The sequence below is a fragment of the Alligator sinensis genome, unplaced genomic scaffold (assembly GCF_000455745.1).
Source record: "Alligator sinensis unplaced genomic scaffold, ASM45574v1 scaffold1_1, whole genome shotgun sequence".
In the NCBI taxonomy this organism is placed as follows: Eukaryota; Metazoa; Chordata; order Crocodylia; family Alligatoridae; genus Alligator; species Alligator sinensis.
In genome coordinates this window covers 415008-429230 of record NW_005842556.1, presented here as the reverse complement: position 1 = coordinate 429230, position 14223 = coordinate 415008, and the positions used below count along the sequence as shown (strand labels likewise).

General features: G+C 46.5%; 1 protein-coding gene across 1 annotated transcript; it reads right to left on the bottom strand.

Annotated features, from left to right (window-relative positions):
* Nucleotides 1–969: 969 nt before the first annotated feature.
* On the bottom strand, nucleotides 970–5489 carry LOC102374505 (olfactory receptor 1019-like). The gene is made up of 3 exons (XM_025213887.1): nucleotides 5475–5489; nucleotides 1791–2688; nucleotides 970–1085 (listed from the first exon to the last, which is right to left on the bottom strand). Exons 1-3 carry the CDS (start codon nucleotides 5487–5489, stop codon nucleotides 970–972), a joined length of 1029 nt encoding a protein of 342 aa, XP_025069672.1.
* Between the last annotated feature and the right edge of the window lie 8734 nt (nucleotides 5490–14223).

The following is a 14223-nucleotide window of genomic DNA, read 5'->3' as shown; positions in this document are numbered from 1 at the left end:
GCTCCAGCAGGGACTCAGAGTGCCATCAGGTCTTCGCATGTACCCACAGCAGAGGGGCACGATGTCTGGAGATCAGGCAGCTGCAAGCATAGGCTCTGGGGGTCAGGCCATGAGCCTGAAGGGCTGCTGCAGCCAAGAAGTGCCTGAAGCACAGGGACAGAGGGCTCAGGGGCGAGGAAGTAGCTGACAGAGGCCTGCCTGCCACCCAAGCACACAGTGCCCAGGGACAGGCAGTAGCTGGAGCAGGCCCTGAAGGTCAGTCCAGGGATCTGGAGGCCATCCAGAAACTGCTGAAGAGCTGTTTCTGTCATGTGGTTGGAGGGGCTACCAGCCACACTGCTCTGCCCCAGACTGGTCTAGTTAATCAAGAGACAATCTGCTCCTTGTCAGCATCTACACATGCACTACTGCACAGTAGCTAATGTTCAGTAAATCTATTACCTGTATTTACAGGTAGTAAAAAACTGCACGTTAGCCTATTTTACTGTGCAGTAGCTGCTCCACATGGTTACATAGTGATGCTTTACTGTACAGTAGATTAGTCTACTGTGTAGTAAAGTGTGCCATGTAGATGCACCCCTGGAAATACAGAGAATATAGGAATTAAGAGGAATTAAGGGGTCCGAGTAAGGCAGCAGGAACATCTTGGTATAGCAGAACACCAACAAGTCTAGGTCCCAGACCCTTGCAAGGGCAGTAGCAAGATTGTTCCCGGATATAAGGGTACGCGTCTGTACTCAGTGACTAACCCATCTTGGCAAGCAATGTGTGCAGGTGATGCATGATGGCATCGATCCATTGTCTCCCTAGTTGTTGGGCGTCGCATGGAGTCAGGGTTTAGCAGAAATATGATTAATAAATCCTATAAACTAACTTTTATTTAAAATTTGAACTGTTCTTGCATATGAGCTCTTCAGAACAATGATTATAATAGCAAAAAAAGCATCATAGACAAGTTATACAGCTTCCTTAAAGATTTATGTCCTCTGCAACTATTTGCAAGAGCTTTGGAAGAAATTCAAATTCACATATTAGAGCTTGTACATTTTTTTCTTTAAAAAACATGGTTTTGACTGAAATGAAAAGTGATTCCAAAAACATTTGTCTCCTGCATTTAGGGTTAGGTTAGATTTTAGAATGAAATAATTCTGACGGCACCCTTCTCATGTTCATGTGCCTGTTGGAGGGAGGAGTTTTGCAGTTGTTCTAATCTTAGATCATGGCTTAAATAAATTTCCCCCTCTGCCATTTTCTAATGCTTTTTTTCCCCCAGGACATGACTGTGTGCATCTATAAGGTTATTCCACTTTTTCTGGGAACAAGCTAGCAAGGTTATTGTTCTCTGGCAGAGGAACAGCAATATTGTACAGCTTGGAAAGCTGCTTTGTGTAAATGACTGTCCTGTGTCTGTTTTGATCTGGGTCAAAGCCTGGGAGAATCAGACCAGTGTCAAATGAAACATCTGTTTACAACCTTAAAGTAATATCTATATGATAGGAGGGGGTTTAACTTTTTGGATCAAATGTCAGCTCAGAGGGCTTTGTTCAAGTTACACAAGTTCATATACTGAAGTACTGTGGCATCTCCTCACCTGACTGGCTTTCAAAACTCTCATTTGTAGGATAAGTTATTTAAACCCCATAAATCTCCCCATTATGAAACAAGATTCCTTCCCCTCAGGGCACATTCTTTCTTTCCAGACAGATTTACTGGTCAATTTATCCACTTATATATTTTAACCAGATAATAAAGCCCAGATTAATGTTTTATATTTTTTCCCAAATTAATATTCCTACTGATGCCTTTCCTAAAGGCCTCCTTCACCTCCTTGTTCCTCAGGCTGTAGATCAGGGGGTTCAGCATGGGGATCACCACCGTGTAGAACACTGAAGCCACCTTGTTGTGTTCAAGGGAATCAAGGGTCGATGGGCGCAAGTATGTAAACAAAGCACTCCCATAGAATATGGTGACAGCTGTTAGATGGGAGGCACATGTGGAGAAGGCTTTGCTTCTGTGCTCAGCAGAATGGATCTGTAGGATCGTGTAGAGGATGTAAGCATAGGAGATGAAGATTTCCAGGGAAGTGGATACGCCAATGAGAGTGGCAAAAACAAACAGCATGATCTCATTGATGTGGGTGTCAGTGCAGGAGAGCTTGAGGAGAGGGTGGATATCACAAAAGAAATGTTGGATCTTGTTAGAGCCACAGAATGATAAACTAAAGGTGCAGCTAACTTGTACAATGGCACTGGTGAGGGCAGCTGTGTAGGAACCAGTAACAAGCCTCAAGCAAACCATGTGGGACATCACTGTACTATAAAGCAGGGGATAACATACAGCCATGTAGCGATCATAGGCCATCACTGCCAACATGATGGCCTCCACAGTCACAAACTCTGCACAGAGAAACATCTGCACCATGCATCCAGAGAAAGAAATGCTCTTCCCATTAGAGTAGAAGGTTGCCAGCATTTTGGGGGTGATGGTGGAAGTGCAGCAAATATCTACAAAGGACAAGTGGCTGAGAAAAAAGTACATGGGGGTGTGCAGCTGGGAGTTGGCCCTGATCAAAATGATCATTCCAAGGTTTCCCATCAAACTGACAGCATAGATTACTAGAAACACCATAAAGAAGGTCACCTGCAGTTTTGGATGATCCATTAATCCCAGCAGGATGAACTCTGTCACCTCAGAATAATTTCCTTCAGCCATTCTAAGAAGAAATTTACCTAGTAGGGAAGAGAAGGCCAACATAAATCACCGACAAACATGAAATGTTGAAATAGCTTCACCTAGTCTCAGAGAATGCTCTGTGTTAATTATCTTCACTCCAAAACCCATCTGATGATACAGGTGTGATAAAAATAGCACATAATAATTTGTTAAAATTGTGCATTGACATAGCTATGGGATAGTGTATGAATACCAGTGGATTTCTGTATGAGTACTAGTGGATTTTCCTGAACAGGTCAAGCCGGAAGCAGGAAGTACTTTTAAAAAGTCATTGTCAGCTTTGTTGTTGCCAGCTATTGATTGTCAGGGCATATGCTAGATCTACAACTGACATTCCTATGCCCAGAGCCACCCCCTCCCTCTCTCCCTTCCGTACACACATGAGTTGCCAAGGAATAAGGCTAGAATTATTTGATCTGATAACTATCCCCACCTGCTTTATCAAACTATGTATGAAAGAACCTCCCCCAGTGGATACAAAGAGCAATTGACCACCATCCTCTTTAAAACAAGCTTTTACACATTATAAAGCAGTTTATCATGTCCTCACTCAGTCTTCTGTTTTCTAGACTAAACAATGCCAGCCATGAATCCTTCCTCATAAGTTGTGTTCTCTAGACCTTTTTTATTTTTCATTTTTGCAATTATTTAGTTGGTCTAATAAAAGATATCACCTCCACCATATGTTCTGAATACTTTTTCCTGCAGACCAACACAGCTAAAGCCTGTATCCTCTAGACCTACTATAATTCTTGTTGGTCTCCTTTAAACTGTTTCTAATTTGTCTACATCCTTCTTAAAGTATAGTGCCTAAGACAACATAATACACTAGCTGAGCCTTTATCACTAACACATTGAAGCCATTGCTACCTCCTGGTCATGTCTACATGAGACACTACTGTGCCATGGTTACTGCACATTTATTTACTACTTGTATAAACAAGTAGTAAATAAATGTGCAGTAACCTGAGTTGCTGCACAGTAGAATTGGGGGATCACCTTTTTTGTGATGCCACTGCACAGTAGCCTAATACTACTGCACAGTAGCATTGCATTACAGTTTTTGCCACATGACACCACTGTCTTGTATAGATGCACCCCCTATGTCTTACAGAAGAGATTTGCCTATGTTGTTGCAACAGCATCACACTGCTCTGCTTTAGCTCTCAGATGGTCCTTTCCCTATGTACCACTGCCTAGCCAGCCATTTCTCTTTTTCTATTTCTGCATTTGATTTCTCCTGCCTAGGTATAGTTTTACACTTGCATTTATCAAATTTTATCTCATAGATTTTCAACAATAGCTGAAATTTATCAAGATCATTTACAGTTCTGACTCTGTTCTCCTAGCTTTGCCTGTTTCTATCATCTGATGAATTAGTAAATATATTGAATGAAATCAGGAGGGAACTCTAGGAGATCACTCTAAAACACAAAATCATAGAATTACAGATCATTAGGGTTGGAAGGGACCTTAGGAGGCCATGTAGTCCAAAGACAACATCCTTCCATTTTCCAGAAAACCAATGATGATAACCCTGGGGAAAGGTTTTTTAAACAGCCGTGTGCCCACCTTACTGTGTCTTCATCCAGACCATATTTCCTTAGTTTTCAAATAATTTTTTTAAAAGAGACAGTGTCAAAAGCCTTACTGAAGTCATGCTGTAATACAGTGGGGACCAGTTTTGGTCCTACAGACCACATAAATGGCTCAGGGTAAGCCCATGTGCCAGATTGGAACTTTGGCGACCCCATGTGCTGGGATTGGGCTCTGAGGGCCCCACACTACCTCCTCCCAGACTGCACCTGGATGAGATTGGGCTCCAGGGTCACTGAGTTTCTTTCACAGGGCCAGGATTGGGCTCCAAGGCCCCATGTTGGAATTGGGCTCAGCACCGCCCTGTGTACCTGATGTAGCATGAAGGGCCATGGCCTGAGGACCTCCCCACAGATCAAAATCTGGTCCATAGGCTGGGGGCTGAGCACCCCTGCTATAATCCATTTACTGCTTCTTCCTCATCCCTGAATCCCATTACCCTTTCAAAGAAAAAAAAAATTAGGTGGGCTTGATATGATTAGCGTTTTCTTGACAAATCCATGAGGGCTCTTTTTATAACCTATTTCCTAGTATCTTTTTGGGAATTGATGTTAAACAAATTGGTGTGTAATGGCCTAGTTCCCTATGTTCTTCCCTTTTTAAATATAATAATTTTATTTGTCCTTCCAAAGTCCTTTGGAACTTCCCTTGTCCTGTCTGAGTTCTCAAAGATAATCACTAATTCAGTGGCTCTTAACCTTTTTAGGCTCAAGGCATCTCTCAAAACATGCCAGCTTTTAGTTTTCACTCACTTTTTGACTTAAGAAAAATAATAGAGCAATTATTCTGTTGCAAACAGCTCAGAGAACCCGCAACAGGTCAGAATTTTTTTAACACCATGGGAGCATCTACACATGAGATTAATGCTCACAAATAAACTCCAGGGCTTATTGCTCCAGTGTTTATTTGTGCACACCACATGGAGCCTAGTTGGAGAAGCCCAGGTTGACAGGCGATCTGGGGGTCAGCCTGCCATCCCAGGTTGCTCCAACTGGGCTCCACATGTTGCAGCTGTTTGAGACACAAGGGTGCTTCAACATGTTGGCTGCCTGCTGACTGGCCCTACACTGGGTGAGGTGGCAAAGGCACAGGTGGTTGTGCTCCAGCTAGCCTGGACAGCATCATACATATGTGCAGCTGTGCACAGACAAAACCTCCATAGCAGGGTAGTACTTTTATTTTACAAAAACTATTCTTCTGTGGAGTTAATTAGTTTTCTGTGCCCTAATAGAGACACCTGTGTAGACACTGAGATGTTTACTGAACACTTAATTAGTCAGCTGTGCAGTAAGTGTCTCATGTAGAATGTGTCCCATGAATCCTTACTTTAAATCATGGGGTTTATCTTATGAATATCTAGTTCAACTACCTCTTAAATAATCTAGTTTGATTTTCATTAAGCATCGATGACTAAAATATCTAACTTATCTTTTAACCTACACTTTATTTATTCATCTCTTTGTTGAAATTAACAGCATCACATATCTGGTCAAAACTACCCTTTTTTTAAAGGAGCAAAGTAGAGACATTGAGTATGATTTCATTCACTGCAGCCATCGTGCATTATATGCTTTCTTCCCCTGTTAAGCAATGGATATATACTTCCCTTGATCTTCCTCCTACTATTCATGTCTTATATATAGGACTTTTCCTTTCCACCTTTCATAATCTTGCTTTTGCTTTACCTTGCTTTTGCTCATCTCTTTGTTTCCACTTTTTTGTACAATACTTTTTTCAGTTTTTCAGGGCACTTAAGAACTTCTGATATGGCTACAATGGACTCTTCAAGTTCCTATCTTTTCTCCATAGTTCAGCATTGTTTTGTTCTAAAAAATATTTTAGCCCAGAAATTGTGACTATTGAAGTAGAGGTAAATGTGGTAAAGGGGAAGACAAATTTAACTAGATTGGGATCAACATAGCATAATAAACATGAAATGAGTGAGTTTTCTTTTTATTCTTTATTAATTTGTTTAATAAATTGCTTTGATTTCTTTCTATAACTGAATGCTCTTAAATAAAAAGATGTTACAGTCTGTTATGGAAGTGAAAAAAGAAGGGAAAAAAAGAACAACGTAAGATCTAGTGAAAAAAATGTAAGGGAGAGATGTTTCCTTAACTTTTCTGTGTATGTTTGTAGTGTGATGACAAGAAGATCAGAGTATAATAAACAAATTCAATGAAGCAAGAAAAGGAATTACTTACCACCCCGGAAAAAGGTTGGAGTAGGAGTAAGAATTTAAAGTTTTCATGAATGCATTTGGAGAAAGTTCTGTAACAGAACAGAGGGACAGACAGCCTATGAGATGTGGCTGAGTTTCCATCACTGGAGAGACTCCATAGCACATTGAAGGGAACTTTAGTGGAATAGGAAGCTGCAGAGGAAGGAAAGACATCTGTTCAGCAAAGCACATTGTTAGAAAAAACACTAAGCACAGTGGTATAAAGGACTGTATCTGGTTCCTGTTGTTTATCACTCTGTAAAAATGAACATCCAAAATGCTGAAGTTACTGAAAATTTCTAATGAGTCCAAATTTCCAGATAGTCTGAAGTCTGAAATTCACCACAATCAAGTACATTCATTTCCAGAATCTAGTAAAATGTCTTTGGCTTTTTGAGTTTACTATAGTTGGCTTTCTGGATGGGCAGACTTTGACCGTATGCTGTATAGACTAAGAAGAGATATTTGGGCTTTTAACGTGGAGCATTTTTTGTCTAGTTATTGAAATTTATCTGAGAGATCTGTAGTGGAGCAGAAGGTCCCTGAGCTCATTATTTTTATTTTCCTCAAAGGAACCATATCACTGCTGAGTCCAAAGTTCTACAGATCTTGAAATTTAATTAAAACATACTAGGTGTGTCTACACAAGATACTTAACTGTGCAGTAGCATAGTTTACAGCACAGTAAGTGTGCACGTCTACACATGCACGTGCTTACTGCACAGTAAGTAACCCTACTCTCAAATTATGTGTAAGTAGTTACTGTGCAGTAATGCATGTCTAGACACAAACCAGGAGCAAATTTGCTCCTAGTCAGCCTTGCCACTAGGGGGCAGTCTGAAGCTAGCCCTAGGGCTATAGGGCTTGGAGCCTCTTCCACCCCAAGGTTGTTCTGACTGGGGTCTCAGGTCCTTAAAAGCCTGCAGACATTGTGAGCCCTAGGGCAAATGCATCAGACAGAGGCCACTCCATGCCCCTGTGTTCCCCTGCGCAAGCCACAGGTGAGTTGTACGACCTGCCTCCACCCTGGCATTGCTGCCTGACATTGCCATGCTACACAGCTGCCAGGCCTGTGGTGTCTAGGCCTGCGGGCTGCTCCAGGCTCCTGTCAGGCCTTTCAGCACCCAGGCCCATTTGCAGGCAACTCCTAGCCACTGGGGCCAGCTCTAGCTGCCCGCAGCTTACCCCCAGTAGCTTGCCTGGAGCCTGCAGGTGCTGTTCAGCATTGCCTTACCATCAGGTTGCCAGTCCTATACCATGCCCCTGCACTGGGCACTGCAGGCAGTTACCCAGGCCCAGCAGAAATGGGACAGCAGTGTGGAGGCCCAGAGAGCCACACACTGTCACTGCCAGCCAGGACTGACCAGAGCCACCATCCATGCCAGCCCTGCCCACATAGTAAGCCCTGCACGAGGGGAACACCCACCCCATCCTGGTATCTGCCCCTGTCCACCCTCCTCAGCCAGCCTAGCTGCACTCCTCTGGTCCCTGGCTTCCCCCCACAACAGCATGCAAGGAAGCAGGTGATAGTGCAAAACTTGATTGAGCAGCCCGTGCCCCCACAGCTAGGTTGGCACAGGTCTCCCACATGCTGAGGAGCATATTGATGCTGGCAGTGATGTCCTCCTTGGCTGTGGGGGGAAGGGATATGTAGCACATTGACAGGTATCCCTCCAGGTGACAGTGGAGGTTATGGGGCAGCTCGGGCTTGCCACCAACACTGTTGAAGCTCAGGGTCTCATGTGAGCTGTGAAAGTGTGCCCAGGGCACCATGGCAATCATCATCAGCAGGGCATAGTAGGTTAGGCACCCCTTGGTCCATGAAAACAGCTCCCTGTGTAGCGCCCTGTGCACATGAAGCAGGAGCACACTAGGACTACACCATGGGCATGGGAGTGGGGGTTAACCCCAGAGTGCCTCCCCAGAGAAGTCCCCTGAATGGAGGGCAGGGGCATGGGCAGCTCCTTGTGTAAGTCATTCAGGAGTCCTGTACCCAGGTGCAATAGGCTGCTGGCAGCACACAAGAGCGGCTGGCCTACAGGAGGAGATGCGGGGGGGTAGCAGGTTCTGGAGCTGCAGCAGCGGGTACTGCCAGTAGGCCTGTCCCACCCTGGGAATGGGGCAGGGGAGGCAGACTGCCTGCAGCCAGCACCCAACAGCCTGTCATCTCTTGGGGAGTGAGTGGGGATGGGGGGCTCAGTTGGTGGCCAATTGGGCCTGGGCCACCAAGAAGACTTACTGTGGTCTCTGGGCACCCATGAGCACCTGACCCCTGATCTGTGGCCAGGCACTGCACGGCCTCTGGTACAGACCATCATATCTCTGAAAATTTGCAGTCTCCCACAAACAGCTTCTTTCTCATGGCTCTACAGGGCCTGTAGCTGCATACAGGACAGAGGCCACAGTTGGCAGCCAAGATGCAGCCTCAGGGTCATCATCACCCATGGCTGGGGCCCTCCAGATGCACCAGCTGTGCAGGAGGTGGATCCAGGACTGCACCATCCTCCTGGACTGGCTGGTGATGGCATCAGAGGACTGTCTGGAAGATGCATGGGCCTAGCAGGCAGAGGATGTGGCTTGCCAGGACAGGTGGTAGGCAGAGACTGTGGCCCATGAGAATGCGTAGGACCAGCATGAGAAGGCGTGGGACTGGCATGAAGAGATGCAGGACTGGGCAAACTGGGAGTTCAGGGCACAGCTCCTGGCCCTGCAGCATGAGTGAGTACACACCCTGTGGAAGCAGAACACAGTCCTGGACAGGGCAGTGTAGGCCATGGAGGATGACTGCCAGATACTGGACATCACCCTGTCCCTGGCAGTCACCTTCATGCCATCTGCTGCCTGGCCCCTGACCCTAGCCCCTCCTACCCCCTGGTAACTTCCTGCCGCCCAGAAGCAGGCCCCCCCATGGGCCTGGGAGGAGGTCTCTCCCCACCTCCATGAGGCAGGAGTCCCTCCACAGCCCCTGCCCTGCGTTCTCCAGTACCCAACCCCCCCACCTGGGCACAGGCCCACTGTTTACCCTGGGTCCACATGGGCACAGAGCCAGAGCTGCCTGCAGTGGGGCCAGAACTGCACTCCAGACATGCTGGCCCTGGACAGTGGTTGCTGGAGGGAGAGCCACTTGCAGTGGAGGATTACTGGCCACTGTCACCCCTGGGTGAGCCCCTCACCCATCGGGCTCACCGTGGCATGTGCACCCATAGGGGAACAGCCAAAGCCCTGGATGCTGGCTGCCTGTCCCCAGGCTGTGCTGTCTAGGAGCCCCAACCCTATGGCTACCCATGCTTGGAGGGCACACAGGCACACCACAGCACTCCAATTGTGGGTGCAAAAGGGGCTCTGCTTGTTGGGAAGGGAGGGGATAGGGGAGCTCTGTCTGATGCAAGAGGAAAAACAACTGTTGTTTTGAGATGTGTCTGCAGTGAGCGTGGTGCTGGGGGTGAGCAGTGGGGTGGGAGGTCCATTGGAGGCTGTCCAGCTAGGCTTCAGTGGGGAGTACAGGAGGAGATGGTCAGTCAGTGCCTCTTGCACCCAGTGCCCTGGCCCCTCCTGGTGGGTGTTTAGTTCTCCCAGGGCCTCGGCATGTGGACCCCACCACTGTCACTGTGACTGCAGCTGGTGCTCCCACTGCCTGGTTCCCCCCCCCCGCACCTTGCCTCCTTCACCCAGGACTCATGAAACATCTCTCCCAGACCTCACAGACATTTTACAGCATGCAGGCTGTGACAATGACCTGGGGGATGTCCTCAGTAACATTAAGGTGGGCAGTGAGGGTGCACCAGCATCCCTTCAGGCAGTCAAAGGCACACTCCACCAGGGTACAGGTCCAGCCCAGGAACTGGTTGAAAGTGGGCCTGGCAGGAATCCAGCTGACCAATGTAGAGCCGCTTGAGCCACAGGAGGGGCAGGGCCACCATAGTGCCCAGCTGGAGGTCTGGCACCCGCAGTGCAAAGCACTGCTCTGCACCAGGGCTGGCAAGGCAGAGCTCTGAAACACATGGACATTGTGGGCACTACCCACCCAACTGGCATTCACATTGGTGAAGATGCCATGGTGGGCAATGATGGCCTGGAGCACCACAGATGAAAGCCTCTACAGCTGTAGTAGAGCCAGTCACCCTGTGGCAGGCAGATGACTGGGATGTGGGTCCCATCCAGGGCCCCAAAGCATTGGGGAAATCCCAGGGCACGGAACCCTGCCACAGCCAACAAGGCATCGTGCACCCAGAGCACCATGTGCCCTAAGACATCTTGGAGGGCACTGAACACCTCCAGGAAAGCCTCCATAGAAGTGGCCTTTCCCACCCCAGAGAAGTGGCCCACATAGTGGCAGCTGGTATGTGTGGTCAGCTTCAGCAGGGTGTGGGCCAGTCAAGTTTCTTCAGGGAGGGGCAGCTGCATGGCAGTGTCCTGCCATTCCAGATGTGGATGCAGCTTCCCTAGGAGGTGCAGGAATGTGGCTTGGGTCATCCTAAATGCCTCCAGGTACTGCCCATCATCCCAGACCTGCTGGACAATGTGCAGCCACCAGTCCTGGCTGGCTCGGTGGGCCCAGAGGTGGTAGGACTGGAAGCCTAGGAGAGTGATGGCATCCCTGGCAGTGGGATCCTGGAGCTCATCAGTGGTGTCCCTGCACATAGGGGAGCTAGTAAGACCTATACATCCATGGGTCAGCTGGAAGTTGGCACAGTGGGTCTGCAGGTCATTACTGCCGGGGCAAGGGCTGGATCAGCCATGGTGCAAGGAGGCAGAAGTGGTGAGGAGAGAGTTGCTGCATGCTGCCCCTGTGCCACGCACAGTGCTCCTGGCCAGGGAAGTGGCTGGCCAGGAAGCAGAGAGAGGGGCTGGTTTTTCAGAATGGCTTCTGAGTGCTGGCACCTGCAGCCAGAATCAAGAACTTTCCCTGGTGGCAGCAGGGGCCCAGTGCCAGGCCACAGGAAATGGCAGCAGTTTGCTGCTAGGAGTCCTTTCTCTGCATGTGTAGAAGCCTGCCCAGGAGCAATTATTTCTGAGTACTTTACTCACAAGTAAACTGATCCTGGATCAAATGCATGGGTACATGCATCCACTGATGTCTAATTTATATGTTTGATGCATAGCTGTAACCTAATTTTCATAATATTTTAATCAAATATGGTGTTTTTATTTTTAATTCCTACTTCTGACTCTTGCCATGGTAGCAGTTGCTCTACTACAGTAATAGAAAGAGTGCAAATACCAGTGAAAACAACAAAAAAACCAAACAAACACATGTATAATTATATGTTTATGCATCAGTACTGTTTTATATTTACAGTAAATACATAACCAGAACAGAACACCCCAGTGTACTGAATCAAGGACAAATCCAGAAAAACTGAGCATGGGTGGCATTCTGTTCCCTTCTTGGTTATCTAAGTGGCAGGTATATGTTACTGCATAAGTCTGTACATTTAGTTGATGACACGTGCACATAGACTGGGTATGCACAGCAAACTATGACTTGGTTTTTCATGTACCTGTCTATTTACACATACCCCTTGTGGATGGATAGTGGCATTTGATTCTTAAAATGTAGTAAACCAGAACATTAGTAGAAGGACTTCAATGAAGGAATAGAGTAGGATAATCTTAGTGTCTTTTGTCCCCATTCAGAAATGAGTTAGGAGCTGGTTTCTAGACCCAGTCCTATCACCCAGAGGGGCTTTAACCAGTATTGCTCAGGCACAGTGGTCCAGTCATCACACCACCAGGCAGCTATTAACAACTTCTTTCTCCACCAGTTCATTTGGAACTAGCCTGGTAGGTAGCTAGGGACTAGAGGACCTAGAGTCTAGGCCCTTCTAACCTGACCTGCTAGTACAGAATTCTGTACTGTCACATTACATGTCAAACATTATCAAGGCTTTTCTCCTGCCTTATGACTTATTTAAAATAATGACTTATTTTAAAACTGCTTTTCTGAGAAATCATGAGAGACAGCTATATGCGGGAGATATGTGAGGACCGGAGAAAGCCAAGTACCTGCAGGTCTCAAAGGGAAGGGTTCTGGGAGTCTAGCATGGATAATTGCTCCCAATGAGATAGATGTTTCACTTCTATTCTTCACTTAGCTATTTTTTCTGCAATGAATAGTAAAATCAGTGGCTCAGTTTCAAAAGGAAGGCTAGAGACAGGGATTGGATACTGTCTGCCCTGTGGCATGTTTAGAGACCTTTGCTGGCAAGTCAGACAGCTCCAAATTCACACTGCATCTGGGCTAGATTTCAGGACCTCTGCTTTCAAAGGCCAATGTCATAGCTACCAGTGAAAGTCTCTTGAAACCTAGGGATTGCTGTAAAACTGAAGTGGTGAAAGAGGAAAAGATATGTTGGTGTTCATGACCTTGTGGTTTAACAATGTTGACTTCTTTGTGCTTATCTGGCATCTTGTGCCTATTCCCCTCAAAATATGGCTTGAGGCTGTTAAATATGCTATAAGGGTATGTTGACATTTTTTAATGGGCCTGCAATAGATTGGACAGATTCTCTATTGAAAGGGTTACTATAATAAAGTAACCATTAGGGGTGTGCAAAGCTTTGGTTGCCAATTTGATTTGGAGAAGTTTCGGCCTGATTTGGAGGCCGAATCACTGAATCCAAATCAAATCGGGAGAACAACAACAAAAAAATAATCTGAATCAATTCAGAGCCTCCCAATTGGAAGGCAGTCTTGCAGGGAAACAGAAACTAAGAAGAGGGAGGGGGAGCAGGCAGGGAAAGACTGACATCTGTAGCTGGCCAGTGACTGTGATCCTTCCCTGAGTCCCCTTCCAATCACACAGCTCTAGGGGAGGGACATAGGAACTGCACATAAGCCTCTGTCTGCAGACTTTCTGTCCATTTTGTGAGCTTTTTCTGCCTGAGCACTGGGAAGGCCGCTGTTACAGGCTGTCATCCCTGCTGTTTTCACCCTGCTGTGTCCTAACACCCACACAAAGTCACATGTCACGGATTTTGTTTTCAGAAGCTTGAGGTACAGTTTCCCAGAAACCCCTGCACTTATCTCCTTGACACCTGGCAGGCCTTATACCCTCAGAAGGGGCTATCATGCCTGTTGTTTTCATCCTGCTGCATTTTAACACATACACAAAGTCACGTCACAAGTTTTGCTTTGAAAAGTCTGAGGTGCAGTTTCCCAGAAACCCCTCCACCTATCTCCTTGAAAAGTTACAGGCCTCATGCCCTCAAAAGGGGCTACCATCCCTGCTGTTTTCATCCAAATGTGACAAAAAAATAACAAAGTTATAGGTATTTCAGTGATTCCCCATTATAGTCTATGGCTGAATCACTGAATCTCTCCGAATCAGTACCAAATCTTCTGAAGCCGATTCTGCCGAATCAATTCAGGACAGTAATCCAAATCTCCAAATATAATCACTGTCCTCTGAATCAGCTGAATCTGAATTGAATACTTCCCTATTCGCAAAGGCCTAGTAACCGTTTATAGGGCTATTAAAGAAGGTAACAAAACTAAGTGGTCCATGTAAATCTAGTCACAGCAAAACACCAAAAAGGTGATGCAGAAAGGCAAGTTTTCCCTGGAGATTCTATAAAGCAGTGATTTGGAGTGTGTTATAAACCAGGTAAACTGGAATGAAAAAGGGAAGGAAGTACAACTTTATGTGACACTCAGACTAGAAAGGGCAAGCA

Bases quoted from the DNA above. Each gene is read 5' to 3' on its own strand.
- LOC102374505 (XM_025213887.1), bottom strand. The intron at 1,086-1,790 runs ATATTAATTTGG...TTTTGGAATCAC, and splicing joins TAGGAAAGGCATCAGTAGGA to TTTTCATTTCAGTCAAAACC.